The sequence below is a fragment of the Excalfactoria chinensis genome, chromosome 7 (genome assembly GCF_039878825.1).
Source record: "Excalfactoria chinensis isolate bCotChi1 chromosome 7, bCotChi1.hap2, whole genome shotgun sequence".
Lineage (NCBI taxonomy): Eukaryota > Metazoa > Chordata > Aves > Galliformes > Phasianidae > Excalfactoria > Excalfactoria chinensis.
Window position 1 is genome coordinate 32,726,597 of NC_092831.1, and position 23,852 is coordinate 32,750,448.

Consider the following 23,852-nt stretch of genomic DNA (forward strand, 5'->3'; position numbering starts at 1 on the left):
TCTGATGGTGTGTCTGGAAGCAGATCTTACTGATCCAGATGTGACCCATGTAAGGTTGAGATGTCTTCTCTACCTTGGTCATCCCATGAAACACCAGCTCTACCATAAAGGTCCATTAGTCATATACACGTCTTGCCCTATATGAGCCATTTTCCAGCGGTCTTTACATCTCCACAGGACAACTTAAGCCAAGGCTGCATCCCCATAAATTCATGTTAATGGCTCGTTGCAAATACATATAATTACTTAATTCCCTCAACTGGGTAAAACAGATACTTTTTCACATGAGTCATCAAAGCAGCACACTGATGAACTGACCACGGAAGTGACCTACATTTTGACCTTTTTCTCCCTCTTTTAATGGAAAGCAAGCAGCTTTTTACTGTTCCAAGCTCTCTCCAACCCAGGGCTCTCCAGGAGGCCAGCCACACCGCATCCCCTGCCTATTTTAGACAGCATGAGACACACTGACTCAGGTCAACTACAATCCCACAGACAATAAGTGCAGATGAAGGGAACGGATAATAGCTTGTGCAAGTGAAAGGAACACAATGTGTAGATGTATCCAGTGCTAAAAGTCAAACTTTCTGTCATTTTTCCATCAGAATCATAAATTCCTTTTTGGCTCTGGAAAATACTTCAGAATTTGGGCTTGGCCTTTTTTCCCTTGGCAGCAAAAGCAATGAGGAAATGCATGCTAAAACTTGAGGGAGGGAAATAAAGCTGAAGATGGGCGGTTGGAGCTTAATGATCCTCGAGGTCCCTTCCAACCCCAACCCATTCTACGATCCTATGAAAAACAGAAACTGAAACGACCACAAGCAGCTCGGAGATGGGAGCAGGTTGGTGCCTCACCCAGCATGAGAAACCGAGATCTCTTTCCTGAGGCCTCCAAACCATCCCCACAACTGCAGCCACTAGAAAATAACCAACTGTCTGCTGCTTTCTCTGCATGAGCAGTTTGGCCAAGGATGGGATGAAGCATCTTGAGTCCAACATCGCTGGTAACAGCTTCAAAAACTGCCAAAACATCCTACCCATGAGGTCTCTAAAGAGCTCGCTGCATTTTCCCTGCAAACCACCCACATTTCGGCTTTTGGCTGCAAAAAATGTCACTGAGACAGCTGCTAAAAATTACACTTATGTCATTCAAAAGGACTAAGAGATGCGTACAAACCGTCATTACCTCCTAAATCCCATTTCAGCTCTTCTGAAGCCCTCCACGAGAAGCAAAGCTTTCCTTCCTATAGCAGCAGTTCTGCCTCTCCATAAATTCTGATCAGAGGCCACCCCAAGAAACAAGTCATGGATATTCGCCGTGATTATTTCTGAAATCCAAGAACAACAAGCAAAATTAAGAGAGGGTGATGCAGAGGGTCAACATCCAACAGATACTTTGGCTAACAAGAAAATAAACACTATATGCTAAACAAAAAGCCTAGAAATAATAAAGCATGTAAGATATTCCGAGCTCTCTCAATAAAGGTTGTGAAGAAATTCCATCTGTAGGTGTTTGGGACAGAGTGGAACAAAACTAGATTGATAACTATATCAGAAAGCATTGTCCCCCAAGGTGAGTTCAGCCCCATTTACTGCCTATCACTTGGAGAAGGGTGACCAACAAATGAGAGTATCAGATACGGAGTTTGTAGGTTCTTATTTAACTTTCACATCACAGACACACATACATAACATTTAAAACTGTTGGCTGGTGAGCCTCTGGAGTGAGTCAATGGCGAGAGGAGCCACACGTCTTGTAAGAACCAAAGTGCGTCTGTCCAGAAGTGCCATTTCACATTTGATATTGAATATATCTTCACATTACACAACCAAAAGAAATGCTACTTATTTCCAATATTTGTTTTCCAGAAAAGAAAAGAAGTGACCTTTCCCCTCCTAAGCGATTAAAGCTTGACAGAGTTTGCATTAATTCATTAAAAATCTGCTGGATGAAGCCAAACGTTAAAGCCAACTAGTTTCCTAAAGCCTCTGCTAACAAATTACTTGGATAATCACCAGAAGCCCGAGCCCAACCCCTTTTTCTGTTCCTTTCTCATCAAAAAACATCTGGTGTACGTTAATGGTTGGTCTGTTATCGATGGCAAGATTTATTCTAGTAGACAACCTGAAGAACATCATTGATAATTAAAAGGCCGAATGCCGATGAACAGTTATCAATACAGAATGAAATCAATACACTACCAGGTGCTTCCTAGCGATAAGAGAGCTGGCACTATTTGAAGTGGCTCTTTCGAAAGCTTTAATTTTATTGAACAACATCATTCCACGAGAGATGGTTTGGGGTTTTACTTTTTAACAAAGAGAGAAGTGGAGTGTGGCATGGCATTTAATATCTGGCTGAGATTTAAAACGCACACTCCTTATGAAGTGTGACATTTTATACCTGAAACCACAGGAACATTTCCCACATTTAAGTGGTAGAGGAAAATTCTTCAAATTAGAATTGAACTTTATACCTTCTAATTCTGCTCCAGTCCTCCTCCTCCACGCGCCGTGCTCAGGCCTGATGAACATGCTGGTGCTATATCAAAGTCTAATAGACTTGACTACTGACAAAGCCCCTTCACTTAGCCTTGAAGTAAGCAGCAAACCTCCTGTAGATGGTGGTTAACGTTAGCTGGCAAACAGCTCAGAGGCTCATCACACAACTAAATGAACTGGCCCCACTGCCTTACTGGCAGTGTCATTTCTCCTAGATATCAGAGCACACTAGCTCTGCAAGCTGGAAGTCAGTCCTGGAGCTGTAACACGGGTTTAGCTTCCGTGGTACAGGGGAATGCTGTTCAGAGCCCCTTTACACCATCAGAGCCAAAAGGGAAACCAGACCTCTACCTGCATGGAAGCCTGAACCAACAACCCCAGGCTTGACCGTAAGAGATCCTACTTCTCATTTTGCAGGCTCACAACTGCACCACGCAGCTGAATGACAGCCAGGTCCACATTTGGGAACAGTTCCCACCGGACCCACAGCCCTGCTGCATATGCAGTCACAGCCACCATCTCTTCCAAGAGGGGTACTCTGTTGAGCCCTCTGGGACTGGGATGTCATCGGTGCTTAGGGCAGGACTGCAGGGGAAGGTGGCTGAGGCATTCAGCAACATGCATCCTCCCAGCACTCCTTCCCAGCCTCAGCCTCACCCAAGGCCCCTTCCACCACCCTTCACATTGTTGAGAAATGCCTTTTTGACCATACCCCATCGTGCTGCACGCTCCGCAGGGCAACAACATGCACGAAAGCACTCCTCCCTCAGCACTGCACCCCGAGGCACAATCCAGAGCTCTGGAAATGCTTTGAAATAGGAGTTGCAAAGGCATAACATTTTTTTCTATTATGTTCCTCGCTTCACGTTAAGCCTCTACTCAATAAGAGACAGGTGTACTAAGCTCTTTGCCAGAGACCTGAATTTAGAGGAACAAGGCCCTCTGTTTTTAAGTTACCCTCCCATAAGCTCACTAGTCGCCTATTAAGCTTCTAATAAAAGGCTTTTTTCTTTGAAAAAAAAATGATGGCACCTAGTTTCCAAGGCAGCAGAATTTTTAAGCTTGCATTTGCAAGAGCCTAAGGAATGACCGATGCCAAAAGGAATGCGCTGTAGAAAAACCATCACCTATTCCTGCCGGGTAGATTAAATAACACAGCTTTATGTTTTAATGCGGCGTGATGGGGACAAGCAAGTCTCTATCAACGCTGCGTGAAAATACACAACGCGTGGAATAACAGCTACAAATCCCTTTAATCTCTGGTAGGAACCAGAGGTATCAGCCAGCTGCCTGGAGGAATTGCTGGAGAAGCGTGATCCCAGACTGGAAAAGACTGAGACACTTCACAGCGCTGACTGATTGCCGACGGTTGGCTGGACTTCAATGGCAGCTCGGTACGCGCCTAGATCTTTCCTGCAGAAATGGATCAGAGAGGAGGACCTGCCCTGCCCCAAAAGGCTCCCAGCTCCCGCGACATGAAGGAAGCTTGGAAAGAGGGATAAAACATGAAAGCAGGCTGCGGCAGCTCCAGGGGAAGAGACAAGATGGGAGATGAAGGAAGGAAAGGGAGAAGAAAGTCTGGAGAAGGGGATGGGGAGCAGCTGAGAGAGCCCCAGGTGGAGATACTTGGAGACCTGGGGACCAAGCAAAATAACAGAAGGTATTTTGAGGCCGATGGGAAAAGGTATATTGCTTAGGGGTTATGGCCAAATCACTCCTTAAAACCACATGCACTTAAGGAAACAGTACTGCAGGGACTCTGTGGGTAAAACCCTTGGCTGAAAAAAAATAGCTCAGCAAAAAAGCACCGTCCAAATGCCCGCATTAACGGCAATGAAAACAAGGTTCCCATCCAGACCAGTTACCTAGATAAAGGCACTCAATGAGAGCAAGGCACTCTCAAAGCCATTGCTGTGGAGAATTCCCAACCTGCAAGTGGGTGAGGATCAAAGACAATCAAAAGGAAGCAGGCAGATTTCTGATGGAAATCACACCAGCGTGAAGTATTGCATTCAAATGGACGCTGCTAATTACAAACTGATTTTACACGACCCCTAACAAAACGAATAAAGAAAGAAAAGGAAAAGAAGAAAGAAACAGGAACCAAACCACCAAAACCATGAGACAGGCATAGCCATCGCTCTGCCTGAACACCAATATGTCTTAGAGGCCTTTTATTATGATCTCGGTTCTTTAAGGCTTACATTTCCAAGCTTTTCTCCAAAACCAGAAGAGCGAGGAACTTGATTTAGAAAAAACCCTATAGCCAAGATTGTCACCTAATTATATGAGCAAGGGCTTCAAGAAGAAAGAAAAAGAAAAGAAGTAAAAGAACACAGACACGCAGAGATTTATGGCCAAAAATGTGCTTGCTGGCAAATGCTCACTGTCCCAAGCTTCTTTCTCTTTTCATTCCCCACCTGCTTCGTGGATTTTCCCCCCAGAATGATGTGCTGTAACCAAGTGAGCATCAGTAGGAGTATGCAGGGTGATTGGGATGGATCCAGCCACCAAGTGAGCACCAGTAGGTGTGTGCTGGGTGACTGGGATGGATCCAGCCACCAAGTGAGCACCAGTAGGTGTGTGCTGGGTGACTGGGATGGATCCAGCCACCAAGTGAGCACCAGTAGGTGTGTGCTGGGTGACTGGGATGGATCCAGACACCAAGTGAGCACCAGTAGATGTATGCTGGGTGATTGGGATGGATCCAGCCACCAAGTGAGCACCAGTAGGTGTGTGCTGGGTGACTGGGATGGATCCAGCCACCAAGTGAGCACCAATAGGTGTGTGCTGGGTGACTGGGAGGAAAGCAAACATACCAAACTTCCTCACAGCCCTCTTCTGCCTGCAGATGTGCTCCATGAAGGCAAGGCAGGGGTGAAATTGAAAGGGATACAAACGCAGGACAGGTTTCTATCCGCTGTTTCCTTTTTCCATCTGAGGTGGAAAGAGAGGACAAAAAGCTGTTGAGTTTCATGTTTGTTGTTTCGTGGGGGTTCTTTTCATCGTTGTTTCGTTTGGGATGTTCTAGGGTATGGGTTTTTCTGTTTGTTATTGTTGTCTTTTAGCAATAAGTCAACAGAAAGCCACTAGAGAAGCTTGAATGCAACTGGGAAAAAAAATATATCCTCGGGGAAGAGCAAGGCGAGGAAAAGAGATGGAGATAAAGGGGAAAAAGAGAAAAGACGAGGAGAGAAGAAAAACAACGGAAAGAGAAGAGAGAAGAAAGGAAACGGAGGATTGAGAGTACAACAACGGCCCCGTCCGCAGGGCCGCCCCACGCCTCGGCCAGGCTGCGTCCCGCCCCGTCTCCACGGCAACGGCGTGGCCGCGGCGGAGCAGCGCAGCATCGCATCCGCAGCCCTGAGCCCTGGGAGCGGCCGGCATGTCGCAGGCGTGAGTAGCACGGGGACGTGGAAGGCATGGGGAGCTTCGGGACTTACTTGGGGCAAAGGGACTTAAAGGGAAGTCAACAGTTTCTTGCCGAGCGGTGGAAGCAGGAATGGCCGCCATGTCACTCCATCCAACACAGAGATAGGCACACAGCTAAGCCTGCAATACAGACACGTCAATGCAGCACAGCATTGCATTGCACACAGCTTTCACAGCGAGGGTTTCAGCACTGCCGTCCTCCAAGCACTGCGAGTTTAGTATTTTTAATGGAGGTGTGGTCTGCAGCTCATGGAAGCACATTGTTCCCTTGCATTATAGCAAGCTTTATGCCAAGTTATAGGCAGGGCACTCAAAGCACTCAGCTGCATTCTCTTAGGGCCTGTGTGCTCCATCAGCCAGCTAAAAGAAAAGTTGGCACGTGCAGACATGCTTGACATTTTATAAGCACAGTTGTAGCACTCATGAGAAAGCGTGCCCATCCCATCTGCTGTAAGGTTGATTAAGAAGCAATGCATCCCACTTCCTAAAGTACTTCAAGCCCCAGCATTTGCATACAGATGTACATTTTGTTCCAGATCCTGAACAGGGAGATTTGCATAGATGTTATTGTGTTTATGTTTTCCTGCTGTGTTTCCTCCTCTTTTATGAATTTGCTTACCATTTAGTTGACCGGTTGGATCTTGACCTCAACTTGCCCTAACAGCCCCAGTCTAGACATGTTCAAAGCTGAGCCCTGGCAATGCTCCCATTCGTACCAGGCTTTAACCGGCTGTAAGACATTTGCCACTGCCACCGAGGAGCTTTAAACAATCAAAAAGCCTTAAACATTTAATCCCGCCTCACAAATAGAACTTTCACATAAAGCCAGCGGTTAAATATTAATCTAAGACATTTGAGAGTCGCCACTTGTATTTCTGACATGAGTGAGATGTTTTATATTACACCCCCAAAGCTTGGCTAAAGACGATTAAGGCTGCAAAACCAAGAAGTGAAAAGGTAAAAGAAAGTCAGAGCAACTTTTCATCCCCTTTTCCCCTCCGCTTTAGGCGGTTACACTACGATGCTGCTTCTCATTCTGTGATCACATCCTATTCTCTCCCCGCTGGGCCCAAGGCTCATTCAGTGATCGGGCTGTTGTTGAACATCTCTTTTTTCCCCTCCGTTCACCCTGTGGCCCCCCCCAGACCGTATTCTTCAAATTCCATTCAAGCACCACAATTATTAACTTCCTCTGGGCATTCCTATCGTGTTCTCTCCCAAACATCCACAGATTCATCTTCACCCCTTTTTCCACCCCTGGTGAGCATCAGTGTGTCATCCCCCTTATATTAAAGCAGGAGAAAAAGAAGACAGAATCAAAACGATCATAACTAAGACTCAAAGCTACAACTCCTTTCCCATGCCTCCCTTCATCTGTAATGAGCAGGCAGGGAAAGATCTCATGTGTTGCTCAGACATTTTCTCCTTTGGGAAAAAGTATTGTCAGTGGAAATATCCCAGCAGCGCTTGTGCCAGAAAACAGTTGAAAGAAGAGGCCACAATTACCAAGAAACCGAGGAGACAGCATTAACTTTAAATGAGCACAAAGCATAGCAGAGGTAGAGCAGCACCCAGACAGAGCGCCTGTGCTTTCTGCACGTAACCATAGGCAGCTGGATGGACCTTTCCTTTGATCCTTTTTTTCTTAACATTAATAGAGAAATAAACTTCATTGCCACACCAGCAAGCTGTGGTGTGGGCATAAGCTGCCTTGAGCCCCAAATACTTGATGCTGTACGACATCCTGGCTAGGGTAAGCAAGCTGAAGGGAAGACGTCTAGCAGTATCATCCTTACCACCAGCTAAGGATTTGGGCTGACCAGGTTCCATTCCATGAGTCAGCACTGCTCCAGACCACAAGTCAAATGCTTGTAAAGCAGGAATCGACTCAAACAACATTTAAACCTATTTCTTTTCATTCTTACAGGCCATGCTGATCTCTGTCTCTGTCCTATAATACATTGAGCCCAGCAGTCACCTGAGCAGGTTGTCCTGGGGGGCACAGGCACTCTGCTGACAGGAACAGACCAACAGTCAGCTCAAGTCTGGTGCTTTTTAGATGGAGAAAAGCAAAGCAGCTGCATTTGTGCGAGCCTTTCTTCCTCTCGGGGCCTCACTTTCCCCTCCAACCTTTGTCTCCTGTTTCTTTATTTTTACAAATGCTGCAGGGCAGGGTTTCCCTGCCTCCTGTTTGCCCAGGGCTTAGCACAATGGCTGGCCTGTCAAGCCTCAAGCATCTACATGAGACCTGAGGGCTGGCCCCTGCACACACTTCCTTGTCGCTTGGCCCACATCTCAGTCGCCTGCAGCCCTGCACGGACACCGTGACGCTGCACACCTACATTCATTGGAGTTGGAAGGGACCTATAAAGGCCCTTCTCCCTGTAGTCCAACTCCCCTGCAGTGAACAGGGACACCTACATCTCCATCAGGTGCTCAGAGCCCCTATTCAGCCTGACCTTGAGTATCTCCAAGGCATCCATTACCTCTCCAGGCAACACTGCTTCTGTGCCTCATCACCCTAATTGTAAAAAACTTCATTATATTCAACCTAAATCTCCCCTCTTTTAGTCTAAAGCCATTTCCCTTCCCTTTTTCAGCAGGGCTGTGCTCCATCCTCACACCCCTCAGCTTGCACTATAGCAGGGTTGCCACAACCCAGGTGCAAGGCTTTTCATTTGGGTTTGCTGAACCTCTTGATGCTCACCTGTGCCCACTGCTCAGCCTATCCAGGTCTCTGGATGACATCCCATCCCTCTGACACGTTATGGGGGTAGCTGCATCAAACACTTTACTCAAGTCCACATCAGCAGCTCTTTCCTTGTCCATGGATGCAGTTAAGCATCCTGCTGGTTTGATCCATTCTGTGGTGACATGTTGGTGCTCAGAGGAGCCCTGCTCCAGAAGTTCTGCTGATCCTTCCTGCATTCCCTTTTATACAAGACAGTCTCACCTTTAGGGGAGCTGACATTCAAGTTATTTGAAGCATCTATGCTGCTGTTGAAAACACATCATCTAAAATAGCCAGAACAACACTCAGTATAATCAAACAAGACAGCTTTTATGTTAGGCGAAGAGAGACACCGGCTCAGAGTTGTTTCCCTTCCATCTCTTTACATTTGGCCATCTATCAGAAAAATACAGCAGGGCCCATGCAGTGCCATACTGTGCATTTCCATGGTTGGATCTAGAGCTATTTCTGCCCTCAGAGGACAGCCCAGAAAAGCCAGGTATCAAGCAAGTGGTGGAGCTCATACCCGAGTCCCTAAGCCAACAGCTTGGAGCACAAACTGTACTGTGTCCTGGCATAACAGAAAGCGCTCCCTTTGACTGCTAAATAAGAACAGGACAACTTAAGGGGGGAGAAATAAAACCTCACAAAAGCAACCCCATTGATGCCAGATTCCAGTCCTGGCTCAAGAGCGGACTGAGGACAGTCTGCGTGCTCAGCACAAATCCTTCCAGAAGGCTGTGCTTAAAGTCTCAAAACCAGTTTAAGGCAAGCAGGCAGGCTAATCTTTGCTGTACTAAGCACCAGCAGATTTTTCTTATTTATAAGAGATGGGTCAAACAAACACATGAAGTAATAGGGCCGCCCTGGAATATTAAAACAGGGCAATGCAAAGTCTTATTTCTAAGCTTCATCTGAGATGCAGATCAGGCTTCATTTGGAGTGGGGTTTGTGCTAGAAGTCATGCTACAGAAAAGGAGTGTTCTTACCTGCTTGTGTTATACCCTGTTTCTACTTTGTGGGAGTAAAAAGAAGGGATTCTGGCTGGGAGGAAAGGCCTGACCTTCCCTCCATGCTGTAAGCTGACAGAAAGTGCTCCGGGGGCTCTGGAGTTAAGTCACTTAATGTGTTTTTTCCTCATCCCATTACAGTGTTCCTTATTTCCCCCACAGCACTCCTATTTTGTAGTTGCTATGACAATTCGCAGCATTACTTACTCCTCTATACACCGACTGTAGGCAGAGATCAAGAGACAGACTTCTTTTCTGGGTTTTAATAAACTTATGCCTCGAGTAGGAAAACTACATTCAGTCCTGCTGATGACCTGTATGAGCAGGATACTTAGCTGCTCTAATCCATCTTTGAAGCAGTATCACCCACATACACACACATAGCTCGCAACCTAGCAAACCCACAAGGTGAACCAGTAACAGTAAACAAAAAGGCAGCGCAGCCGAGGCTGTGTTGTATTCCCCCTTCAGCATGTGGAAGCAATTTGAGGGAGTTTACAGCTTAATGCAGAAAGAGACTGAGCAAAGAGGGAAAGATTCAAACAGGGGTTTCAGGATCACATGCTGTCTGACTAAGAGACAAGAGTGAGTCCTGTCCTTTGCTTTTAATGCATCATCTTGAGGACATGCGTTACTTCTTTATGCTACCCTTGAGCACGTTTGTCACTTAGCAAAACGTGACTGTTAAGGGATAGTGCAAATGCACACTCTCTTCAGCCACTCCTCCAAAACTGAGCCAAGTCCTTCCAAAAAAGGGCTATAAACACCACGCACATCTGATCCTTCCAACTCGCCCAGAAGGGCTTCCATTTCATCTCTAGTAAAACCTGAGGTAACTATTTTAACCCTACTTTGGGGAGGAGAAACAAATGGCTGTATGTGTGCCCTCTGGTTTCTAATAAAGGCCTTGCAAAGAGACACTCAAGCCACATTTCTGCTGGCAGCACCCAGCCATGGAGCATCTGCTGTTACCAGGCAGCTGGCTAACCACACAGGGACTCCAGGGCCAGACCCTCCAGAGGTGTAAGTCACCCTGACAGCAACAGCTTGATAGAAACTATTCACTTACCACAGCTGAAGATTTAGCAGTTCCACATCTGCCCTTCGATGCTTCATTTCAGAGCCTGGCTCCTCCTTTCGCCCACATTTTCTCATCATCACTGATAAAAGCTGCAAACATAACTTTCATAGTTTAACCATTAGGCTCGTAGCAATGTGCTCGCAGTCATCTTAATGCTTATCTGATAAGCAAACGCTTTATGGAAACAATTATGTCCTATTTGTATTGCCTTACATTAACATTCTCCAAAGGGCTACAGCTCTCTTCCCCCCACCTCCATCAAGAAGTCATTCAAAACAGAAAAAGAAACTGGATATTAGCTGGCTCAGCAGGGGGAATCACTCCACATTCTTTGCGTAATTTGGAGTGGGCAATTACAGACTCAGTTGTTTCAGTACAAACCTGTTGCCTCTATGCAATAAGCTGCATTAGAAAGGCTCTGTCCCGAAGATGCCCACTGTCCATAAAGCAGCATAGACAGCCTACAGAGCCCAGCTTCCTCCAAGATTTACAACCTTTCCACTATCAAGTTGCCTGTGGATAGGCAAAAGCTAAGCAAGTACAATACCACGTTGTTTCCTTCTGTGCTAATGACTCTCATCAATATACACCCTTCCATCTACTGGCCTCATAGACAGCACACAAAACTCCCATTGACCGACCAACCAAACCACGAGGTCAAACCTAATGGTGCTCTTGTTTGTGGCCAGCTTGACCAATCTGCTGGTTTTATTTTGTTTATCTCCCACACCTGGGTTAATTGCTGCAATTGAGCGATTCACTTGCTGCTATGGGATGCAAATGAAGCAGGAAAAAAAAGGAAGGGGAAAGACCTGGGTGGGCTGCAGAGGCAGTAGGAAAAGCAGGACCAGCTGCATCCTGCACAAAACGCAGGTCAGCTGAAAAGGATAGTTTGCACTTGAAAAAGTTAATGGAGCAAATTCAATAGCAGAGGTGGGATTGTTGATGTTTTTGCTGACTGCTCTGGTGTGTCCTGGCCCTGTCAGCATCCTGGCTATGCTGCATGCTCGTGTTCTAGGCAAATGAGCACCGTCCTGTCACCCCGCGGTCTCTCCTGCTGTGGAAGTGGGTCATTCTGTACTCTAAGGTTGGGAATGATAAGATCAGCTGATAGAGCTCCAACTTAGGCATTTATTATCAAGCACAAGCAAAGTTAACAGCTGCCCAGCCTGTCAGAATGAATACACAAGTGCTGTTCAGAACAGCAAGAGCCCTGCTCTGAAAGCTCACTTAATGAAGGCAGAGTGTTTTATTAGTTTTCATGCTACTCTGTGAGGCTCTCAGAGCTGCAAGCAATGGCCAGGGTGAGCACGTGGATGGGTCTAGATTTAACCACTGAGCAGCCTTATTTCTAGGCCTAAGAAACAAATCAGCTTTCTCTCTCAGAAGAGAATTTGTCAAGCAGAACAGGACCATACATATGAATAATAAGTGAAGTGAATCATTCTTCACTTCTGAAACAGCACACTCAGATACAGTCTTGTGTTGGCACCAATGCAGCCCTTTCCCTTTGGAAATATAATGGTTTGCACTACCAGGCGTGTAGAGTCCTGACATCGCTGTGTGCTAGCTGTTATGTCTCATTAAGTGTCCTCTTTTCTATCAGCACATACAATAAGATATGGACAAATGCCCAGAAAGACCTTGACACCCAACTCCAGACAGAGAGAGAACAGTTCCTCCAGACAGAGAGTGACCATGTGAAAGCATTCAGGATGCTGGCTGCTTCCTACATCAATTACCTGCAGATCTTCCATCACCTGGAGGAGGCCCACAGCAACCTCATCCACCAGCAAAAACGGGCAGCCATTCGCCAGGTGCTGGATGGCGTGATTGGCCGGATCCTGGAGCTGAAGAAAGAGATGGTGGGGCTGGAGAACTCGGAGTTTCATTACACTGATAACGTCATTGAAGATCTAAAGCTTCTCCCGGTACGTCTAGCTTGGTTATAAAGCAAAACCTCGAGGTTGTGCTGTAACAGCAGTGTGAGAAACGAGCTGTTAACAGATCGTTACTTCTCTCGCAGACAGCTCCACCTATTGTCACATTTAGGTACCACTGGTAACAGCTCTCCGAAGGAAAAAGAACTGAAGCTTCAAGTACAACTGCTTTTTGGCTCTATAACTTGAGATAAGTTGCCTCTTATACAGCATTATACTGAGATATGCAGCCATAACACTGTTTGAAACTGCATCTGTATTTCACGCTGCAAATTTAAGCTAGCAATTGCCAAGAATTTCTACCATCCCTTCGCTTTTAAGCAGAGCAGAGCATTATTTCAAGCTATGAGGAGGCACACTGGAGAGTATAAACACACCTGTGGGGGAACTGATCCCTCAAGTGGTATTCTGAAAGCACTAAGGATTGCTCTTTTCATGACTTATCAATAAATCCACCTGGAGAGCTGGCAAGCCCAAAAAGCAATGCTTGACATTCTAGTAAATGCCAAGCACAAATTCAAATCCCTGTGCCACCCCTTCATTTTAGGAAGGCATGAAGTGCCTCGCTACTACAAAAATAAAGGTACAAATAAAATGAAAAGAGCTGAAGAGATTTTGTACCACGTTTCCTCTCCTTTTTGCTGTATTGCTAAGGAGAGGCAGGGCCAAGTTTCACCTTCCTCTGATTTCTGTACAGTTGCCTTCCAGCACTCAGTGACTCCATTTACCAGAGTAATTATAAAGGTATTTGGATGCACACATCCCGTATGGAGCTGGGTGTTGGCTAAAAGGCTGCAAATTTGACGTGAGGATAAACATCTTAAGTCTGATCTGTCAGTGTTGGGCCCCAAAAAGAGATTACAAAGAGAAGCTGTCTCTGTACTCCCTGCCCCTGTCAGTCTCAGTATAATGGTTTGGATTTCATCTTTGCATTCAGTAAAAGTTACAGCCCAGAATTAGTGGCTATTAAAGCCCAGGTCAGCTACCAGAGCATCTCCCCATCCCTGCACTGAGTCATTGTATGGAAGGGCATCTAGACAAACTACTTACTCTGGGCAGCCTGGTCTGGTGATTGGCGACCCTGCCCACAGCAGGGGGTTGAAACTCAATGATCTTCGAGGTCCTTTTCAACCCAGGCCATTCCATGATTCAGTACAATACAAAGAACAGGTTATGCCACGGCAGCATCTTCACTTCTGGGGGCATTTCTGTCTGCCTGTCCACATCTTGTAGGAGTTGGTAGAAATGCGAATTGGTTACATCTTCTTAATGATGGAAATGAATAAAGACAAGCTCTTCTAATCAGGCCTGATTGTGAGCAGTAACTGAGATATCCCAGTCGCTGGCAGCGTAAAAATACCTGAAGGCAAACTGAATTATATGCTTTGGTTCCTTGTAATGGTTCCAAAAAATGCAGGAGAACTGATCTATTTTTCATGCTGATTAAAAAAAAAAGTGGGATGATCACACAGCCAGAGGTATTCAATTCCACGGAAATCATGTTTAAATTACTGGCAGCCCTGCCAAATGTTTTAACAGTTTCATAATATAATTGAGCCATTATAGAAAGAAAGATTTCTGGTCTGCTATGGTTCAGAAACCGGGCTGATTTATTTGTTGTTGTTGAATTAGGCCTTAAGTAATTGCAAAGTAACAGCTCGGCAGCTGTAACAGAGGTCAAGTTCCCTAACACTCCAAAAAAGTTCAATAATCTCACTCCAATTTAATTGCTTTGTAGAGGCGTGCAGCTAATAAGTAAGATGATTTTCACTCGGTTTTAAAAAGCACCTCACAACTATTTCTCCCTATAGGAAGACACAGAAATACCTATCCCAAAATACTTCATTAAAGAGAACCTGGAAGGCTTGCAGCTGAGAGAGAAAACCCTGGATGAGATTTTGTTGAATGCTGGATTGGAAACGGAGGTAAGCGTGCCATATACCTCCATAATAAAGTGCTTAACTTTTCTAGCTTGTAGCCATGCATGTCTGAGTGTGAGCCATTGAAGTAAGAAGTACTTTTACAGTAGTTAAGCCTATTTGCAGACGATGCTCAAACAGAAGGTAGCACTGGTTCCTTTAGATGCATTAGGTTCCAGACTAATAATACCCAGTCACATCTTGAGCCTATGACTTAAGAACTGAATTGACCCCGCATGTGCGAGCGTCAGAGAAAGGCTAGAGCTTGGGCCAAGTTTAGTAGGTGCTTTATTTACCTAGCTGACTCTCATCACATAATCAGTCCTGCTGAATTCAAGGTGGGCTTCAGTTTTACTGAGCCAGGGTTTCTGGTTGGAATGGGCAAAACTCAGTCAGCACAACTGCTAGCATTCAGTTGTTTCTAACCTCCGAACAATGACTGCAGTCTCTTCTGTCCAGCCATCGAGCTGCAGCTGCTAGGAGGAGTAGAAAATTGGGTTTTGGCAGAGCAGAAGTCATTATGGAGAAGTACACGAGCGCTCTGGTAAAGACTGTTGTGGATTTGATATACTTTTGACCTCTTGGAAATGGCACGCTGCCTGCAAGCAGCCCTCTCACCTCCGGAAATAAACAACAGGGCTGCTGTGTCTGCAGACTGAGGTTTGTAGATGCTGCAGCCATAAGAGGCGGTCCTGATCAGACCCACAGCCACCGAATCCTCCGCTGTAATTGTGCTGTTGGGGGAAGTCTGCTTCCCTGCTGGGTACGTGGTAGCATTGATCCCACAGAGACTGAGGGAAGGTTCCCAGGGACAGAAAGAAGCAGTCTGCAGAGGCAGAACACAGGCTTTCTGCTAGATTACTTTAATGGGCAGTTGCAGCCCCACTGGCCTCCACAGTATATTTATGGGTAAATTCTGTAATGATCTGATGTTGGTCTGTGGAGATCCTGTTCCAGCACATCAATTCTTGGAGCCTATTTGTTTCGTGCAGTTCTGTTCTCATCCCTTTTCAGCATGGCAGCCATTAACAGGTGAGCCTTTCCAGCGTGCAACCAGCTCACCTGGAAGCACCAGGCAGGCTCTGGCAGGGTCCAGGTCCCCTTTGCCAGGATGTCACAACCAGATTCAATAAACACGAAGAAAACAATCTGGTACGAACCCTATATGAATCCCATGCCTTGTGCTGTATGTACTCAGGTTCCATCTCTGCTGCGACTATCGGAGGGCTGTCAGCACTTCTGTACACATCATAGCAAGCCACATACACTCAGGAAATCCTGACTGCTGTACAGCAGAGCACCGTGCTGCTGAGTGTCCATAGCAGCCCCGTTACAAACAGCTGAGAGTACACACAGAACTGTGGAGTTTTATCAGAGGAGATGGGTTTATGATGCCACTATGGCATCAGGGGTTCCTCGCTGGTCAGGGGTGTGCTCCAGAGAATCTGTTTTCTCTCTGTCTTCCATCCATTCATTCTGCTGTGTCCAGCATTGCCATCTTCCTACCCAGGATGCCATAGAAGTGACGACAGCGTGTCAGGTTCACTTTCTCCTTAAGATCCTCTGAAAAACTGTCTCTTGAGATAGCAGATTCCAAAAATACCACATGATAGCCCTGAAAGAAGAGTCTTGGCTTTTTGGAGCAGAGATGTTTTGTCTTAGAAGGTTTCCGCTGAAGGTTAATTCACCATCTCATTTGCTAACTGAGTTAGGCAGATAACAAAACTGCTCTGCTTTGTCCTTTCCTCTTTGGCTACGCTGCTGAAGAAACCTGTCAAGGCCATGACATTTGAAGAAGCCATTAAAACAATCCAGGTCGCAGAGCGGGCTCGCCAAGGCCGGCGTCGAGCATTATTCATGAAGCAAATCTACCTTGCAGAGAAGAGAAAAAGACACACAAAACTTCAGGAACAGGCTGGTCCAAATCCAGACGACGCTGCCACTCGCATTCAAAAGGTGAGACCTTTGATGTAACGAGAATTCTGCTGAGAGCGAGGGACAATATGTTTTATTCAGAAGAACAGCAGTAGAGAGAGCAACACAGCTCATAGGGTGGGAAACACTCTGTAAGGATTGCTCTCAGGGTGTTTAGCAAGGTGAAATACATCATTTAAGCCACTTAAAGAAAAATGAGACATAACCCTAGAGGTGAGATCAATGAACACAGTCCCGCTCCGACAGTGCAGGATGACTCTATAACCTATATGTTGTTTTTCTGCTCTGATTTTTATGACCTCGATTGCTCTTTCTGGCATCACCTTGAAATCCAGTGCCTTTTTCCTGTGATCTCTGGGGAAAGAGTTCATGTCATATCTTGAGAAAAATGAGAATGGGATATCGCTGCTAAATTCCAGATAAATTCCTTCTGCATGAGTAATTTGGAATCATTCAGCCCAATGAGAACAGGAATTCACACTAAGTCCTTAAACACTTACTGAACCCTGATGCTGTTGTGCCAAAAGATAGATATGCCAGTGCGAAGGGATAACAAACTTAGGAACTTCTTTTTTAAAGAATATAGCAGCTGCTAACCTGTTAAGGAGCAATAGTTTCAATTGTATACTGTGCTTTTCCTTCCTCTATTTGTTTTTTCCTCTGTCTGCCTCGGCAAAGGAAGCTGTAACAAGGCCCATTTATCTCATTAGAGCTTTGTTTACAATTCAGGTTTGGCGAGGATATATCCAGCGCATGAAAACAGAGAAAATGAGAGAAGAGGAAATGATATTTCTGGGGATGGTAAGTGGTGCTGTCTGGAGAATATAAAGTACCGTAGCCTGTTTGTTCCTCAGACTTTTGTAATTTAACAGAAGAAATTAATATCTAAGAGTCTTCCCTTTTTAAAAGGAGTCTCCAAGGAATACAGAACTAAACAGAAATGATAGATGGCACAGAAGTACCTCAATTTGTCTTAAGCTGCATGCTCTTGTGCTCCGTGTACATAGTACAACGTATATGGCAGAAGGGGACAGTTTAGAGTTTGCCCCAGGAATGTGATGCAGGCATGACAGAGGAATTCTATTATCAGTTTTTTAATTCAGACTGCCAAGACAGTTGAAGAAGAATCTGAAGAGCAGCGTCTTCTCACAACCCTTTGCAACCTAATGTGTGCGTATGGCAAGAGAAGGGAAAGGGACATTTAGAATTACCATATTGCAACATCAGTATAGAAACAGAGAACCTAAGTATTGCAAAAGTACAGGGAAGTCTGCGGTCAGGAAGGTTGCATGGGGTGAAAGTGAAATGAAAGTGTCCCTACTGACAAGGCAGACAGAGGGAGGAATCTCCCCAAACTTAGAACTCCCAACACCTTCCTTTCAACAAGTACCTTAGGAGGATGAACTGTTTACCTTGACCACCCAGCTCTTTGGGTGCTTTCATGAGGCGCTAGCACGTGGCAAGCCTTGCAGCTCTCTTCAGCTCCAGCTAGGGTAGTACATCCCTTGTTTCAAGTCCAAGTGAAGCTGCTTCTGGGCACGTGCATTGCAGAGGATCCATCTTTGCTTTACCTTTGGTTTGTTTACCAAGTTCAACACAGATAAAATGTTATGGATTATTGCCTTTCATATCTGCTAGTCATTAACAGTAAGCATGGCCAGCATAGGTAACCAGAGATTGCATGCTGATTCTGCCTCTCTTTAAGACAAAGATTTTAAGTGGCATAGACTAAACCGTTCAGAATGTACTGAAAATAAATTAGACAATATACCTTCTTCAGAACAAGGGGTCATTTCCTATCAAATCCTGTAACAGTTTCTTGCAAGTCTTCGCAGCCAAGCACTTCTCTCATGGTGGCCAGTGGAAAGAGTAACGAATCACCAGAGTATAAATAGCCACCTACTGTATTTTATGGGAAGGAAGATCTATTTGATCATAGGGATGAAGGGAATTCAAACCGAACACATGGACTGAATTCATTTCCTGACCTCCAGTTAAGAGCAAGAGAATTGATGTTTTCAGTTCTGCACTCAGACTCATTACTCTTTATCTAGTATATAATCAAAGTAAGCAGGGAAGGAGGGGAGGAATACCTCTAAATAAAAATAATCTGTTCACATTTCTGGTATTTTTATATTTCCTCATTCTGTTGCACTTTTACTTTTCATGCTACATTCCCATCCATGCTCTCCAAAGGAAGTGAACGGCAAGAAAGCATGGGTTCACACTGATAGATAGGCAGTGAGCTCCAAAGGTCAAGTCTCTTTGATGTATGATCACGTCAGCCCTCTAAAAAATGACCACAGATCTTCATGTGTAAATATGTTGAATTTGCTTTTCTAATGCTGCACGACAGAGATAAATTAGAAGATCTAGCCATCCATTACTCCAAGTCCATCCCAAAGGAGACCTGACTTTCACTACAATAAATATCATTTCTCTTGTAATTGCAGTTATTTTAAAAATATGGGTGGTGCTCTGCAAAAACAGCGAGACCAATTGAAGTTCTGAATAATGATTTGTGGAAAAATTCATCTCAAAAGCCCGGGAATACGTGCGACAAAGATAGTTCAGTCTTTTGCCTTTAACTCGGTGTTATTTTCTTTACTGTCACCTCACCTCAGAAAAAAAATTTATGTTTGTTTTCTGGAATTTGATTCTATTTCTTTTGCTCGATGACAGAGTAGAAGTCTGTGTTCCAGAGATTTTTCTTGGCTCACAAGTAAGCCCTCATTATTATTATTATTTATTAAAGCCTAATTGCAGAAACAGCATGATTCCCTCAGCACATGTTTTTCTAAATCTCCGATAAATCACAATTTGCAATACCAGTTTAATTTGGAAAGAGAAGCAAGCCTCACTAAGAGCACATATGTCTTGATAACTGTATCCTGCCCTATTTCTTGATCTTCCTGACATTGCTGCCATATTGCTGTTAACCACCAGCCCCAGTACCACCAACAATAACCAAGTCCTTAAGTCACACTGCCTACATGGATGCTGCCAGACACATTGTCTTATAGAACCATAGAATCACCAAGGTTGGAAAAGACCTAAAAGATCATCCAGTCAAACCATTCACCTATTACCAATAGCTCCCACTAAGCCATGTCCCTCAACACAACATCCAGTCATTCCTTATGACTTGAAGACATTAATATTACCTTGAAAACATTCATATGTTCTTCAAACCAACCTGTATTTTCTTGCTCTATTTTACCATCGATGGCCAAATTAGTGTGCCACAAGGGTGGATTTGGAGCTGGTATATACTTCTACTTATTTGTTTTTGGCTTGTAAATTCCCACAGTTAAAGAATCATCATAGAGTAAAGGATGTGTGATTGTTCCATTTTGCAGCAGTGCTCATGTGAGCACAAGTAATCAATCTCACTGGAGCCAAGTGCTCCACATACTTAGGCGGTTTATAGGACTGAGCCCTGGATGCCTGATCTAGTGGTTGGCAACTCTGCATATGGCAGGGGGGTTGAAACTAGATGATCATTGTGGTCCTTTTCAACCTAGGCCATTCTATGATTCTATGCTTTGGGCACGCACACACGTAAGCTCCTTGTCATCTCAGACACACACCTACTGATGTACACAGCTCTCACACCGTTCTGTTCCATCATTTCAGCCTTTACCATGGAGTTAGTGGCACAATGTTTGTTTATCTGATTTTCTCATACAACATTTCCGCCGCACTTTCTCCTTCAGTGCCCTTCATATATGAGTGGACCAATGTGGTCTTAAATAACTGTTTTCTCCTGCTTACCTCTTTTAAGCATACCCTAATTTAGGCATGTTGTCTTGGCTGATGCTTTTATTTATATCTGAGAAAAGAGCCTGCCAAGCATTGCTTGTTCTTTGAATTCCTGATAAATATAATTCATTTCATCCAGTTAGAAACAACTCAGTATTTCCCGGAATAGCTTTCAGTGTAAATATTCAAGCCTGTGGCTAAATAAATATTATATGGGACTGGACAAAGTGCAAGTTCCATAAATACATAACATTTGAAATATTTCTTCAGTTCCTGGAAGTAGGCAAACACCAGGCCTCTTTTTGTCAGGCTTTAAATTACAATGATTTTTGTTATGCTTGCATCCTAGAGGATGCTTAGATGTCATCAAAAGCTTTTGTTATTTAGCCAGGCATGCAGATACATCTAAGAGTGACAACTAATCTGTCTAACAGAGCAGGCAAGCAAGAATCCCACTGAATAATTTGGCTTTCATTGATTGGAATCACACTGCATTTCAGAGTCCACAACATACTTGCCAGTTTTGGTAGAAGTTTGACAGCATGCCCACATTGACAGCATTTTATTATCTAAATAAACATAACCGTAATTACATAAACTTATATGGCCATGAATATAAATGGCTTTTACCACTTCCGATTCTCTCTGAGCTTATGGAAACGTGTCACATGTCAATATTTATTTATAGATTGCATAAATCTACAAAGCAGCCTTTTCCAATATTTTTCTAACAAGACCTCTTACTACAAATGCTATGTTTGAATGCATATGACAATTACTTTAATTGGGAAAGCCATTGAAGTGAATCGTATAGTAGGGAAGCTTTAATGAATGCAATATATTTTGTTCAGTCGTTCCTCTTTTGCGCCTAATTTAGGAATTCAGCCATATAATTGATGTGGCTATCACCATTTGTGTAGCATGGAACCTATATGAACACAGCCTGCATCAGACAAGAGAGCTCTTCAAAACACATTCTTTCTGCAGCCAGACAAAGCAAGAAAACAAGAAAGGAAGGACATGGCCAACTCATCTATTACACTTCCACAGAGCGTTTTGACCACAGCTTAAATATCAGCAGGGTAAATTAGTAAAGAACAAGACCCCAGCTGCTTAGGTAGAATATTCCTTTCTTCTGCTAGTAAGGAATTTCAACTACTACTCCATGTAGTTCAAATGTAAAAATCTTGCTTTCAATGCAACAAAACGCTACTCAATCACCACGTCTATTGAAAGATTACAGTCTTGGACAATGATTGAAACAATTAGTGAAAAAGTCCCTTAAAACCACACAGTGCATCTTTCAGCTGTGCTGTTTCAGATCTAAGAAAAGAAACCATCCTAAATTAAGTACCCAGTAATAAAAGCTGCAGTAAATCCACCTTTCAGGCATCCTACGAGAGTTAGCCTTGAAACATGAAATTGAATGGATTTTATTTATTTCACTGGAAAGAATACTATCTTTCCTTGTAAGTGCAGTTGTAATGGAACAATTGAAGAGCAGTTAGTTCCACAGTATGGGGCCTCCTAGATGTAGAACTCTAGCCTTAAGCGTGTTCAGCCAGCCTGCACACCTCTAAGTGTTTTATAATGAACAATAAAGCAGTCTGTGTTGGGAAAAGTTGTTGAGCTGACTAAGCAGAAAGGCAGACATTTCAAGCTAGGAAAGAACGATCTATGCAATTGGGCTCCTAAGTGTGAAGGAGAGTATGCACAGAGGCTTTCATCACATCGACTTACCTGGAATGCGTAGGGAACTGCTCCTTCCTTCTGCTGGTGGCTCTTTCAGTTTGGTAAAACCTACACGCTCTTTGTAGAGGAGAAGGGGAGAAGGAATAAAGAGCAGAAGATCAAACAGCTCTCTCATCAGCGTGCTTGTGACTGATGAGTTGGAAATAAAATTCTCTTTTAGACTAACGTCCATTTTGCCTTATTAATTTGAACAAGGATTTTAAAGACAAAGCCCATCAAACATTAGATAAGCATTTTAAGTTAATGGACCATGTAGTCCTATTTTCCCAGAAACTCAAGAATCTTCCTATTATGCCCTATTTTCACAGCAACATCAATTATTAATATGTATACTTTTGCTGACAGAGGACCGCACTAAAAATGTGAGTTTCGTTATCCAGTTCTGGGTCATTAACTGTGAAAAGCTTGTAAATATAATGGTTTATTCACATGGGAAGCCTTCATTAAGATGCATTATTCTACAACCGATGTGGCAGCATTGCATTATCAAGTTCACTGTCTCCATCTAATATTTGTAATTTGTTTCTAAATGAGTCGCTGTTTGCAGGGCAAGTTAACAAATTTGAATTTCACATGGCCAAAGAAATTTCTTAAAGATGGGAAAATACTTCTTCCCCCGAGGAAAAGCTATTTATTAGTGTCTCACTATAGAATGCCTCCCTTTGATTCAGAAGCAGAAACATTAGAGGCGCTGAGAGAAGTGATGTTCGAAATAAATTGCCTTTTGTCTTCCTTAACGTGCACATTAAGTATAGAGAGCTGCAAAGCTGCCCTCATCAAACGGTCTCATTACAACACTTTAGAATCTGAGACTAAGTATATGGGCACATGGAAAGTGGGCCTGCAATGCTGCAAAGCACAGGTCAGAGACTGGTCAGCAGGATGACACCGCTGATAGAGTTGCTTGAAGCCACTCTTGCACTGACCATCTATCTTGGCACAGTTTCTGCCCTTTCAGTACCTATTTCTTCCATCATCGAATGGACAAGTATTTTTCAGACATATTTCCTTCTGAAATCTGCTCCTCGATGACAGAACTCAGACTCCACTGGCTCTGCCTCCCTCTGAAGACCCAAAAGTGTCTGAAAGATTATATGAGCTCCCACCTTTTGTAGTTGCCTCCTCACAGCTGGGAGTAGGGATGGCTTGAACTCTGGAGAGGTTTAGGGTGACCTATACTTCTGTGATTGGCACAAGAACTGTGGTCAAAAGAAAGCAAGCTTGGCACGTTTTCTTTCTTTCATTGCAAAGCAAGAAAATGGAAACCGTGTTCTCTCACACACAGACTCCCGGCTGGACTTGGTTTTCTTTCCTTGGTCTGAGTCTATCTGACATAAGAAAAAAAAAAAGCTTTTCTATGAAAACATATTGCAAATGCACAACAGATGGCGGAGAACTGACAGCTAAAACAATGGTACAATTACATCATTTTTAAACTGATATCATCTGGACATCTTGTTATATCTCTTCAGCAGCTCCTGCAGCTGGATTCTCTGTTGAACTCACTCCAATTTTATCTATTTCATCTTTTGGTTAGGATGTAGGTAAGACTCGAACTCTGATTCAGTTTCTTGGTCTTCCACACCCTGATGTACTCTTGGATCAGTTCTTACAGGTCAAGGAAGCAGTTTTTAAGATATTATCGATTTTACATACATGTGGGCTAAGAAGTAAGTTCTTTTGATGTCTCCTCATGTGTCAGCGCCTTTCCCCTCCTGTTACTAAATGAAATGGATACTTTTCCTTTTCTCATCTTTCTGTCAGTTCTTCAGTCCATTTGCATACCCC

The 23,852-nt window shown here is 44.1% G+C and overlaps 2 protein-coding genes across 2 annotated transcripts in view; one reads left to right on the forward strand and one right to left on the reverse strand.

Moving 5' to 3' along the window:
- The window catches only part of ACKR3 (atypical chemokine receptor 3), a 46,097-nt gene extending 34,713 nt beyond the window's left edge, over positions 1-11,384 (reverse strand). The window contains exons 1-3 of the mRNA XM_072342235.1: positions 11,138-11,384; positions 10,745-10,845; positions 1,187-1,328 (exon numbers count right to left, since the gene is read on the reverse strand). The gene's annotated coding sequence lies outside the window, so the exon portion shown is untranslated. The remainder of the gene's footprint in view (positions 1-1,186; positions 1,329-10,744; positions 10,846-11,137) is intronic.
- The window catches only part of IQCA1 (IQ motif containing with AAA domain 1), an 82,851-nt gene continuing 64,704 nt past the window's right edge, over positions 5,706-23,852 (forward strand). The window contains exons 1-5 of the mRNA XM_072342232.1: positions 5,706-5,898; positions 12,363-12,687; positions 14,508-14,621; positions 16,383-16,571; positions 17,280-17,351. Coding sequence (XP_072198333.1) covers positions 5,888-5,898; positions 12,363-12,687; positions 14,508-14,621; positions 16,383-16,571; positions 17,280-17,351 — 711 coding nt within the window. The 5' untranslated portion in view covers positions 5,706-5,887. The remainder of the gene's footprint in view (positions 5,899-12,362; positions 12,688-14,507; positions 14,622-16,382; positions 16,572-17,279; positions 17,352-23,852) is intronic.